The 13,223-nt window shown below is 41.7% G+C and overlaps 1 protein-coding gene across 2 annotated transcripts in view; it reads left to right on the plus strand.

The window, feature by feature from the left end:
- ITFG1 (integrin alpha FG-GAP repeat containing 1) overlaps positions 1 to 13,223 on the plus strand; it is a 214,019-nt gene that overhangs the window by 126,654 nt on the left and 74,142 nt on the right. For both annotated transcript variants that reach the window (XM_075940203.2, XM_006121184.5), the window contains exon 11: positions 8,093 to 8,243. In XM_075940203.2, coding sequence (XP_075796318.2) covers positions 8,093 to 8,243 — 151 coding nt within the window. The remainder of the gene's footprint in view (positions 1 to 8,092; positions 8,244 to 13,223) is intronic.

The following is a 13,223-nucleotide window of genomic DNA, read 5'->3' on the forward strand; positions in this document are numbered from 1 at the left end:
AAATGTTCAAAAATGGAAGAAAAAAGGATACAAAGAGGTCTCTGATAACAATGTCCCAAAATGTCCTATCACTTATACAGATGTCAAAATATTTCCCTACCATGCCTCCAATTAACATTTTTCTCTTCATTATTTTGGTGCATATGACAAGTAGTATAAAGGGACAGTTGTAGTGTATACAATGATTCACTTTAAGTCCAAAAGTAGGGAATAACAATTATTTTTATGCCTTTTTAAAAAAAGTATAACAAATGTCAAGTCTATACTTTTTCTTTATCACAGTTTGTGTATCTGAATATTATAAAAATCTAACTTTAGCAGGAGAAAGAAAAAACAGATCTGTGTGGGATATTATCATTTACTAGTCTGGCACCTAGAGGACTGCAAAAAAATTAATATAGCAAATATGGTGTTAGACTGGAGTGTTTTTAGAAACAAGCTATTTAAACAAAAAAAGCTAATTTAATAACTCATTACTGAATAAATACGTGGTTACACTGGAAAGTTCCTTGTCTTTATGGAACACCCAGTACCCAAACATTTTCGGTGAAATTTGGATTTCTACTTCCCTGGTATTAGAGCATCATTAACACAGCAGCCTTTCATTCCACAACTTTCATTATTGCGTCTAAATTTTTATTCATCTTCACATTGGACAGATTTCAGGTGGATGGTCAATTTATATATTTAAGGACATTAGAATACATGGAAGTGTGTCTAGTATACTATCCATTAATCATAGAACTGAGTGAATTGGGACATTGATGAATGATGGTAGCTGAGATAGATTTAAGTTGCTTGTAAAGATGGCAAGAGTTTTGTAGATAAGCTTTCAAGAAATTAATTTGGCTTTTGCAGACTTCGTATCTCCTAAAATACACCCCCTCTGATGCTTTGTGTCATTTATCAAGGATCCTTTGTTTTCCCAGCATATGGGGGAAAGTCTAGAATTGTACATTTTTTGGTGTGCATCACCAAAAAGCATCCTAATAACGATGCGGCTAAGCTTCACCAATGTTGGAGTCAGAGACTTTTCTTTTTATTTTAACCTGTTTTTTATTGTCTTTTGCTTACTGCTTTTTTATAATGACTAGATTTTTGAACTTACAAAACAAGATTGTTGACCACTGGCTTGCCGGGTGCAGATAAAGTTTTGTTTGGTAGTGATGGTGTGTATAACGGTTTTGGGGGAGGAGAGAAATGAAAAGGGACCTCCATTTTCCTAGTTCATTACTATGCAATACTTTCTTCCTTCTCTCTTCCTCTACCCCTCCTTTCCTCTTCCTCTAGCATCCTTTCTCTCCATGTCTCCTCTCAGTATTGTGCTCTGCCACAATCTGTTGTTCACATCTGCTACAGAGCTGGGAAGAAGAAATGAGGCCACTTCTACAGCTCCGATTAGTAACTGAACATTACCAACTGAACATTACACAGTCTGACCTACAATCTAAAATTGCAGATGGGCATGCTGACAGGCAGCTCTGAGGAAAGATGAGAGGAACTCAGGGCATGACTACAGAATGTGGAAGATCGTTGTTGCTTAAGACGATCTTCCCACTCAGTCGAACTCAGAGAGCACCAAAGGCGCTGGTTGTCCTGCTCCTCGTGAGGAGTAAGGGAAGCCAAGTCGATGGGAGTGTTTGCTCTTGTCGGCTTCCTGTTGTGTGGATGGTTTGGAAACATGATGTACGATACATCGATCCCAGCTGCATCATTTACATAGCTGGAGTTGTGTATCTTACTTCAATCTTCTGCTCTAGTGCAAAATAGGCCTCAAAGAGCAGGGTGGTTTTCTCAGACTTGTCAGAAAAAAGGGTTTGAAGAGTAGAAAATGTAGCTGGGACAGCATAGATGCTAATTTAAGAGCTGAGAAATTCAGTAATTGGAAAAATGCAGCATATTTACTATATGCATAAGTATCACAGAAACGGTGTTCTAGCATTTTCTGAAGGCCTAAAATCACTGTCACATTTTACTTTTGCTTATGTTATTAATTCATGGTTTTAGACAGATTTAAGTAAATTCATCATTTGCTCATAGGACTCCTGGAATTCACATGAACCGTAAGAATTAAATTTTAAAACTTTGCTTGAAATAAAACAAAAATGGAAACTTAAGCCAGTTACTAAAGAGCCCTCTATTTGGACCAAGCTATTTCATTATTTTCTTATAATTCTAATACAACCTCTGCAGATCTAATTTCAGTAATTGATTACTATGATGAAGTGATAACAGCTTTTTTGTAAACCTTTGACTTGAGTCTGGGCTAGAGTTCTGGAAGCCCAATTTTTAATTACTATGATATTGTAACTTAAGAGAATTTAAAGAGGCATACAGCATTGTATTCATTTGAGGCCATGCTAATCTACAATATTGGCCTTCTGACATGGAATAATAAAGTTTAAAAAATTATTATATGAATTTAATATCCTTCTGAAAAAATAGTTCAGCATGGATTTTTTTGCAATTCTTTACAAAGCATTGGAGTAGAAATATAATATGTTTTGAGATCACCAGAGATTACTTTGATTACTTTCCTTCAAAGTGAATAAGAAGAAAAATAATAAATAGCTACAAGTGTTTTCATTAGAGATCTAAACAAGTAGTTGAGTATATGATTAACCAATAAGCCTAGACTTATCAATTAATCTTCTTGACTACTCGTATTTCCTTCCTCCCCCTCCCAAGGCAGCAAGAGAGGGACAAAACAGGACCCAGTGCTGGAGGGAACTGGCTTAAAGCCCGTCCCGTCCCATCCCCATACCGGCTCCACCTTGCTGCCTGCCCCCTGCCTCTGCTGTCTGTATCAGAGGCAGCAACATGGGAGATGGGCACAGGGGAGGCTGCCACAAAGCAGCCTCTGCCTGCGGTGGGTCCGAGCTCGCTGAGGCAGAGACTGTTCCGCGTCCTGCAGACCAGCCTCTGTCCGTGGCGAGCCTGGACCCACCATGGGCAGAGGCTGCTTCACAGCAGCAGCCCGTCAGTGGGGATGGGTCCAAGCTCCCTGCAAACAAAGGCTGCTCCTCATCCTATGCAGCAGTGTCAGCCGATGGTCAGGGTGTGTGTGTGTGTGTGTGTGTGTGTGTGTGTGTGTGTGTTACACCTGAGTCTTCAACTGCTGGGACACAAGGCCCCAAGGAGTTTAACGTCTGTGTCTTTGTCCTCTAGGATCGGGATCCCTTCATGGAGGGCAGCCAACAGGCTGACAGACGCTCCGGGGTTTATAGGAAGAGCTTATTACATCTCAGATTTTAACTGCTAGGATACAGGATCCCTTCACAGTGGGCAGCCTAGGGAAGACTGAGAGATGCCTCTACGGATCTGTCCTCTGGAAGCGACACGATCCAAATGCCTAGCTCTGCCTGTATCTGTCCCTTATGACCGGCTGAAGTTCTTTTAAATTGTGCTTGGTTCTGTTACAGCAACTGAAGGAGTCAGGTTAAAGCTTAAACAGTTACAGGTTTATTAAACAAGCTTCATATGGTTACAATGGCTATTGCTCTATTTCTTAACTACTAGCAAATATAGATCTTAAAAATGGTTACAAAGAAAATAAAGATAGAAAATAGAAATAATGGTACCAAGTGACAGCTTAATCTTTAAAGAGCTCTAAGACTATTTGTACACTTAAGACAAAGGACACATCCAGGTACAATTTTTACCCCCTTCTGTGCCTCTCAACTCCAGCGTATCAGGCCAGGGCCAGTTCCTCAATTCCTAGGAAAGACGAATACGAGGTGGGTGTCCTCATGGAACCTCAGGAGGCCAATCACCTAACCCAACCAGCAGATAAATAGTAGATTGACGCTCAGAGTAAGCGTGCTGCTGGACCCATCTTTATACCCACAGGGGCCCATATCCTCTTTCTTATTTAAGATGCCAAATTGTGTTGGTCCGTCTTTGTGACGCCAGTTCTTACAAGGGAGTTTCAACTTAATTTACACTTGCAAGAGAGATAACTAAATTGTGAGTATTGGACATTTTTTTACTGGGCAGGAGATTCCTCCCCCCGGACAGTGTGTGTTAGTATCAATATAGGTTTCAGTCAAGGGCACTCCTCAGCCTCTTGGTCAGCAATTGGCTTATCTCTGTTTACAGCCATCCAGGGTCACAGCAGCCTGCATATCTGGGCCTTCTGTCAAGGATCTTACTGCTCTGTGTGCCCTGTATGCTCCAGGCAAGCAAAGAAGGATGTTACAGGGCGGTTCTTGTCTGGCTACAAGCAGCCTCTGTCCATGGCAGGCAGCAGTCCCAGGTTGCAGGGGATCAGAGCTCTCTGCAGACAGAGGCTGAAGCAGCCTTCGTCCATGGGTAGCTGGGACCCCCCATGGACATGGACTGCTGCCGGACAGGCTGCTTCATGGCAGGCCTCCTCCCCCCACAGCACCTTCTGTCTGTGGGTCCATGTATCAGAGGCAGCAGCATGGGGTGACAGGCAGCTGGGCCATGAGAGAGCTGGTTTTTAAACTGGCTCCCCCCACAGACCAGCTCCCGCCTGGCACCCCACGCTGCTGCCTCTGATAGAGAAGCAGCACACGATGGCAGGGGGCTCCCCAGGAGTGGGGCTGGAGTGCACTGGTTGCCAACCCTGCCCCAAGATTATATAGAATACTTTAGTAACCAATAATTCATGAGGTTATTTGACTGTTCTATTACCTGCTATCTAACATCCCTAGTTTTTATATCTGGAATAAGATCGTGCTATTTCATCTTCGGCCACATCCTACTGATTTTGAATAACAGCCTTGTAACATTGACAGCATTAATATATTTAAATAGACACACTTGTTTTTTGATCCCAAGTTTGCCTTTTAAGCTAAAAAACCCTTATAGTAGAAGAGATTTAATTCAAATAGACTGCTATGTGGTTTTCTGACTATGAAGGATGATTTACTTAAATACTTGAATCAGAAGCTGCAGATTAGAATTCCAATCTAGGCAACACAAATGCATCTATCTTCTCTCTTTTGAATAGGGTTGTATTTAAATTCTTGGAGTTTCCTCTATTCAGATTATAATAAATAGGTAAGAAGCTTTAAATCAAGTTACTATACAAAAGTTAACCTCTTCAGTTTTGTTCTAATGTATTCAGTTTTTTGTACTGTCTTTTCAATATTATTAGAGTTGCTAAACTAATTTAAGTACTCTATATGCACCTGTAAATTATTAAGTGTTTTTTCTAAACTGTAATAAAATTAATGGTAAGCAGTTATTTTCAACACATTTTTCATGTAATATACCAAAAGCATGGCAAATGGGTATTAAACTATAAACATAAAACCTAACAAATTATTTTCCAAGTATATAGTGCATTTGAACAAAGTAGTAACTTAAGCATTTACACTGACAAATATTATATTCTCATTTTATTATACATCCATATGTGTGGGCCTTACCTGTGAATAGCAGTCTATGGCCATAAAGTGTACAACTAGGAAATTGAACACGACTATCCATATTCAAAGCAGATGATCAATAAATAGATAAAGATACAGAACACTATATTTTAAGGTGTTTTCGTGGTATTCTTTGTTGTACAAAATACTACATTTGTAACATGCAGTACGATCCTTTGCATCACTATTACTTGAAACAAATTCAATAAAATGTTTCTTAGTAGTTCATTATTATTTACGCTACAGGGCAAATGTAGGGTAAAATAGAAATATTCCTTAATATACAGATTAGATGGGGCAGCCTGAAATTGAATAAATATAAAAGATAAAGATCAATATATGTATTTGTATCTACATAATAGTCATTCAGATTTCTTTTAGATACAACTAACAGTCATTGTAAAGTACACAGAATAAGGTTCATAGAATGACACACAGTCAGGTGCATGTGAGGAACTGAGCAGTGGATATTTACTATTATTTCCCAAAAAATATATTAAAATAAGCTTGAGGTGGACACAAATCAGAATATCCTTCTTGGATGATTTTTTTAAGCCATGCCTCACCCTGTTTAGTTTAGCTTTGTAGTAATATACAGCCTTTTTCTGGAAGGTCACATTACACTAAACATTACATTCACTTGACTGTACTTCATAAATTGTTTGGAATAATGTCACACAGGTGGTAAATAAGTTATTTATACCAATCTGCATACTCAGCACTTCCTGGAGAATTAAATGTTTTTTCTCATGTTATGTATAGCATACTAAGGGTAATGTGGCAGTCCCAAATAAGAGTTCCTTTGATTGGTGGGCTTAGATTGCTTTGCTTTTTATCAGTATTTCTATTTAATTATTATGTATTCTCTTTTCTTTTTTAAAAATTAGTGTAACTTATAGTGTGCTGATTTCTATCCCCTCTACTGACCCCCCCCCCCTTTTTAAGTGTGGACTTTCAGAGATATCATTTTGCCATTTCAGGACTTCTGTTCTTTGGCAGACTCAGAAGGTTTGTTTTGTGATAGTAAAGCCACCAAATATCATTAAAATAAGAAATTGGACTTGTCACAAACTTGCTGTAAGTTTCAGAGGGGTAGTCTGTAACTGGAAACACTTTAAAAACAACAAATAATCTAGCAGCACCTTAAAGACTAACAAAATATGTAGATGGTATCATAAGCTTTCATGGGCTCAACCCACTTCTTCAGATGACTGGAGTATTAAAAGTCCAGATCCAAGAATAAATAAGGGAAGACGGGGGAGGGGGATAATTGCAGTGTAACAAACCGTAGCACTTCAGAACATTCATCTTATCCATTGCAATTGTAGCATTTAAATCTGTTTTGGGATCATCAGCTTGCAAAATCTTTCCCCAAAACTCATTTTTCCCTCTTCCCCCTTCAGCCGTGGAGCATCCTCTGACAACCAGTGTTTTGCTATCAGTTATCTGTCTTCTGTGCTTCTTTAGGTCCTGTGTCCATTCAAGCTCATGGTATTGCCTTAAAGCAGTCCCCTTCCCAAGAAACACCAGTCCTTTTATACCCATCTTGCCTCAGTGACTCACTGCCAGCCATCATCTAGCCCTGCCTCAGGGACAAACTGAAGTCTAAAATGGCCACTCGTCATTGGTAAGGGGCTTGTGGACCTGCTACCTTCGTCTGCCCTGGCTGCCTCCCTGCAGCCTTAGTGTCCCTCAGGCCTCTGGATTAGGTCTGCACCATGGGACTTGGATCAGGCTAAGAACTTCCCAGCTTTGCCTGCTTTGTTTCAGATACCCTGTGCAGCTTCCCAAGAAGGTCCTTCATGCTCCACAGCTGGAGCAAGAGTGAGCACTTCTAAGCCCATGCAGTCTTTTATAGGGCCCAGCTTGGCCCTGATTGGCTGGGACTGCCCAATCATACTCTGTTTTATCTGTAATCCATTCCCTGCTGGATTGAGTTACAGCACCACTACACCAGGTTTTGTTCTCCTTGTTGTACTGTCACAACGTAATTGTATTATTTGTCTTTTTGGAGGTTAGCAAATGTTTAATTTCAGGTTATTTTTATATCTTTTTTGTTATTGTACCATTGGTTTATTAAAGTTATTGTTTTAAAATAATAATGGAAAATGTATTGATTAGGAAATTAGTGTAACTATTTGAATTTACTAAAAAAAATCCTTAACATTGAGTAATTTTATTCATGAAGTCATTGATATATTGATACAAGGGTAGAGGCTCATTTTCTTTATTTAGGTAGTATTTCATTTACATTTTTATTAAAGGAAATGCTTTAAGTTGGGCTGGACATTATTGAGAATTACAATAATTTTCTTCACATTCTCTTTAATCATTAAATTAATTTAGTACAAATGACCTCTGCTCCAGGAATAAAACAAAATAAGTTGTTTTTGAGGGGACTGGTTAGTAAAATAATCCCTATTGATTAGGTCGTGTTTGTCTACTTTAATTCACTGGGATAGACCAGAGTGGCATGATTACTGTGATTTTGGCTATTATGTACAATATCTATTGTACAATATCTATTGTACATAAATGTAAAGTATCCACCAATTGTTAGCTTCTTTTTATTATAGTTGCTCGTCAAGAGGTATGAAGTTATAAATATTTAAGTATCAGAGATTACAGGTGAAATATGATATACAAATTCTTTCTTTATATGAGATAAGCTATTAAATGCCTATTTTCTTTCACAGCAATCAGCAGGCCTTTTTATTAGAGAATGTCCCGTGTAACAATGCAAGCTGCAGAAGTGTACATCGTATGTTTAAAGTCTACTGGGAACTCTCTGATCTAAATCAAATCAAAGATGCTGTGGTGGCAACCTTCTTTGACATTTATGAAGATGTAAGTTGAGCACACTTTACTGTGTTTCTGCCTTTTATTGCCATCCGCCTGTTCCTATTTGAACTTTCACACTAACATACTACTTAGTATTTGACTGGAAAATCTAACAAGCTAATAAAAGCTAATGAGTTAATTAAAACAAATCCTTTAAAACTGAAGAGTAACCATTAGAAATTTATGAAAGAGCTTCCAGCTTGATAGACTGAGTGAAACAAATACCTTGAAAGAGATTCATGTTACTTTTTTTGGTGTACATTTTACATTTATACTAAAAAGGGGGTTAGCAGCCCTTTGATATCATTATCACTAGAGTTAAAACAAAAGGCTGTTTATTCTATGGCTATTTAATCACAATACCCAAAGATTTATAATTTTGTTGATTGAAAAATAATTTATTGCTGCATTAAGAGAATTTGGCAACTAATATTAATATGTAATCCAGGACTGGGCAATAATTTTTGATGGGGAGCCACTCCAAGAATCTGTAAGTGGTCAAGGGCCTCACTCTTCTATGTTGGGGTGCAGAAGGTGGTGTGGGGGTCTGGGAGGGAATTTTGGTGAAGGGGTGTAAGGTCTGGGAGGAAATTTGGGTGACGGAAGAGAGTGTAACATGAGGCTGAGGATTGGGGTGCAGAAGGAGATTTAGTGTCTGGGAGGAGAGTTGGCTGCAGGAGAGGAATCTGACCTGTGGGAAAGCTGTGGGAGGAGATGCAGTGCCTGGGAGGAGAGTTGGTTGCAGGAGAGGAACCTGACCTGTGGGAAGGCTGTAGGAGGGAGTGCAGGGTCTGGGAGGGTGTTGTAACTTGAGACAGGGGTGCAGGGGTTTGGGCTGTGACCTGGGGAAGAAGGGGTTTGTGACCTACGGCAGGGAGTTTGAGGGAGGGAGGAAGGAGGTAAGGTGCCAGGTGCAGGTTCTGGCCTGGAGGTGCTTTCCCTAGGTGGCTCCTGGCCAGCCGTGCAGCACAACCCTTCGGCAGGTTCCCTGACTGCCATGTCCTGTATGCCACTCAAAGCGGGTAGTTGCTGGGGCCATGTCTGTGTCTGCACCACATGCCCTTTCTGGGGCGGAGGGGCTTCACAGATTGCACATGCTTGAAAGCATGGCCTAAGCAGCTCCCACTGGCTGGATCCCATTGGGAGGGAAGCAGGACTGCGGGGACAGAGCAATAGCTCACATGGTTTCCCTCCTCTGTGTCTGCTACACTCCACTTCCTGGAAGAATACTACACTGGCCACATGGGAAATTAAATTCAAACTTTCCCAGGGTTTTTCCTGTTCACCTGGAGAGCAGAAGAGGTGCAAATTCTGGGCAGAGCGGACTGTGGGGTACCTCCCGTAGGCAAGAACCTCAACTTTTTCAATGCTGGGTCTACACTACTGTGAATTTGACAATGCAAGGTCGAATTTTGCATTACTCCTTGTGAAAAGGAATCAACTTCAGTGGCCCTTAAGGTCAACGGAACGGGTTCAGCAGTGTGGACTCATTTAGAAATTGATTTTATGTGGCTACATTTCACCTAAACTCCTACTGTAGACCTGGCCTTTGAGACAGTCTCTTAGAAAACAAATCTTATTTCAGTCAGAGACACTTACATGTAATTTGTTAGTTGTAATGGATTTTTTAAAAAAATCAGTTGATGCTTTCATTGTAATTATACCTAAATAGCAAAGAGTAGCAGTCAGGAATCAGACGTAACAACCGCCTTGAGATAAAATGCCCTTTAAACCATAATGTGGACTTACTCAAAACTTACCAAGAGTTATTTATGAACATAGGTTTCTAAGAAAAACCTAATTTAAAAAACTGTCTTTTGAAATCGTAAATTTTAGACTAACAAGTCAGTTCTGAAGTAAGCCTCAAAAACAACTCAAACATTATAATCAAAGAGACTGACTAAAGGGGTGCAATAGCCGTCATGAACAGGTCAGATTATGAACAGAAGGCTCCAGACAACTCACATCACATTCTACAGGTGTCTTTCCTCTGATCCTACAGAAAAATACCAAAATAAACTACACCATCTGCTCAATAAACTCCCTGCTACAGCTCAGGACTAAATCTACCCAAACACACTCCCTGATCCCCAACTAGTTTTGTTAGTCTTTAAAGTGCTACTATTTGTTGGTTTTTAACTTTAGGAGTATTCTGTCTGCTACCTAAATTCCATAAGCCTGGAAATCCCAGACATCCCATCATCTCAGGCATAGGCATCCTGACAGCAGGATTATCTGACTGTGTTGATTCACTCCTCGGGCCCTATTCTAACAGCACTTCTAGATGTCTTTGAGACACCACTGACTTCTTGAGGAAACTACAGATTCTTCGAGTGGTCCCCATGGGTGCTCAACTCATGGTGTCGGGCTAGTCCTGGCGCCGCAGCTGGGAGGCTTTGCATAGCTGTATTCAGCCGGGCCACGCATGGATGGTATGCAGCACACACCGTTCGCACCTTTGATCTTCACGTGCACCCGGCTTACCTGTCAGTTTTTCTCAACTGTCCCTGGCCACAGAAGAAGCTTCGATTCTCTCATCCCTTCAGCAATTCTCCTTCCCTTCAGGGGATCTATAATTAGTTAATTGTAAATAGTTAGCCCCTTTCTTCACTATTCTTCTCTTATCTATTTAAAAAAAAAGAGGAAAAGAGGAAAAGAAACTTGTTAGCACTTCCTTGAAACCTCAGCTTCCCTTGGCTCCCTCCTGTAACTGAGGCTCCCTCCTGTAACTAACAGCTTAGCCTCCAGGAATTTAACAGAAAAACTTTAACCCAGTCATGCCTGGATCTCCAGGTTTTAAAAATTGTGCCCTATGCAGTGAGCCCATGCCAGTTTCAGATGGGCATTCAGCGTGTATACGCTGTTTAGGGGAAAACCACGTTACCCAAAAATGCGGGCACTGCTCAAAAATGACAACCCGCAATCATCGAGACAGGGAAATTCACCTCAAGATGCTCCTTCTGGACAAGGCACTAGACCCCAGTACTTTGAATGCTGGCCAACTTGGGGGGACCCAGAAAAGAAGGGTCTCTTCCCCTGAACCGCTAGCAGATAAAAGAAAAAAGTTCTTCCCTGCCAAATCACTCCCGCCTAACAGGACAGCGGGAGATAAGCCAGGGTCCTCTGGCTCTGTCCCGCGATCCTCAGTACCTGGGTCAGGGACAAAAGCGAAGAAGGCAGCGGCATCCGAAAGAGCCTCTTCGGCACCAAAAGCAGCCTCGGGGGCAACAAGCAGCGCCTGCACTACAAGGGCGCCAGCACTGCTCCGTTCAACTCCGCAAACGGCACCAGAGCAACAGCTAACCACGCAGACGGCGGTGGCACTGGAAGGAATTCTCCCGGCTCAGGCAAAGCAGCAAGCACCATTGCCGGCGCCGCGTGGTACTCTTGCGTTACAAACAGTCCCAGCGCTGGCAAATACAGCGGTGCCACAACTTACTCAAACACCGGAGCAGGAGCCGGAGATGGCATTGATAGAAGCAGAGCCTCTGGCGAAGGCATCTGTTACAACGACAGAGGCCCCTCCACTCTCCTTCTCCAAGATTTTCACCAGGTCCTTCCCCTTCTCCTCCAATGTATGTGTCACCTCTGCACCATACCTACCGGCACCACAGCCCAAGACAGCAGTCCTATTAGAGACACTATTCCCCATATGGACACCCAGGCTATAGCGACTACTACAGGCACCGATCCTACTCTCCACCATATAGGTGGTCACCATACTATCACTATTCTTTATGTGCCACCTACAAGAGGCGACATACCAGTTGTAGGTTACCCAGGTGTTCGTCGCTTCACCCATTGGATCAATATTATGATCATCGCCATGGTTCTCCATACTCGTTATGTTCACACTCCCATCACCATGCGCACCAACAATCGTCACACAACAACCCACCGACAGCAGGGCACTCTCCGCCACAGCAACACCATAGTCATCACCTGTCTTCTCCAACATGCAGCACAGGAGTCACAACACAACAGTTGGACTTGGAAGATGGACAGTTGTCAGAAGCGGAGGACCAGCAGACTGAAAATCCAATTCCTGACCATTCATCCTCTTCGCCGGATGAGGGGTTTTTCCCAGCTGACACATCTCTGCCAGACGACTTCAAACAGTTTCAGGACCTCTTCAAGCATGTGTCCCAGTCCCAGGAAATAAAGATAACAGAAGCACAAATGAAACCGCATCGACTGCTGAAAAATTTGCACCTAAGGCAGAGCGCGAAAGTTGCCATCCCTATTGATGAAGCCATTATGGAAGTGACAGACATCATCTGGCAGACACCAGCTTCAGTGCCACCAACCTGCAGGAGAGCGGACAAGAAATATTTTGTCCCTTCCAAGAATCTAGAATTCCTCTTTAACCACCTACAGCCGAATTCACTGGTGGTAGACGCAGCACAACAGCGGGCCAAAACACTGCAGTATAAGACAACACCAGATATCAAAAAGTTAGACATATTCAGCAAGAAAGTATACTCCTCTGCAACCCTGCTCCTATGTATTTCTAATTATGCCGCCTTGTTATCGAATCACAACTTTGACAATTATGAAAAGATAGCACAGCTTCTTCAATACCTGCCAGAAAGCAAACGTCCCCTCTTAGGCTATGTCTAGACTGCAAGCCTCTTTCGAAAGAGGCTTTTTCGAAAGATACTTTCGAAAAAGCCTCTTTCGAAAGAGAGCGTCTAGACTGCATGCGGAACTTTCGAAAAAGCAAGCCGCTTTTTCGAAAGAAAGCAGCGAGTGCATCTGGATGCTTTCTTTCTAAAAAGCCCTGTTGGCATTCAAGAACACCTTTTTTCGAAAGAGCACTTTTGAAAAAAGGCGTTCTTCCTCGTGAAAGGAGGTTTACCGCCGTCAAAAGAAAAGCCACGTTCTTTTGATTTAATTTTGAAAGAACGCGGCTGCAGTCTAGACGCAGGTGAAGTTTTTTCGAAAAAAGGCTACTTTTTTCGAAAAAAACCCTGAGTCTGGACACAG

This window comes from Pelodiscus sinensis, chromosome 12, assembly GCF_052426305.1.
Source record: "Pelodiscus sinensis isolate ZL-2025 chromosome 12, ASM5242630v1, whole genome shotgun sequence".
Taxonomy (NCBI): Eukaryota; Metazoa; Chordata; order Testudines; family Trionychidae; genus Pelodiscus; species Pelodiscus sinensis.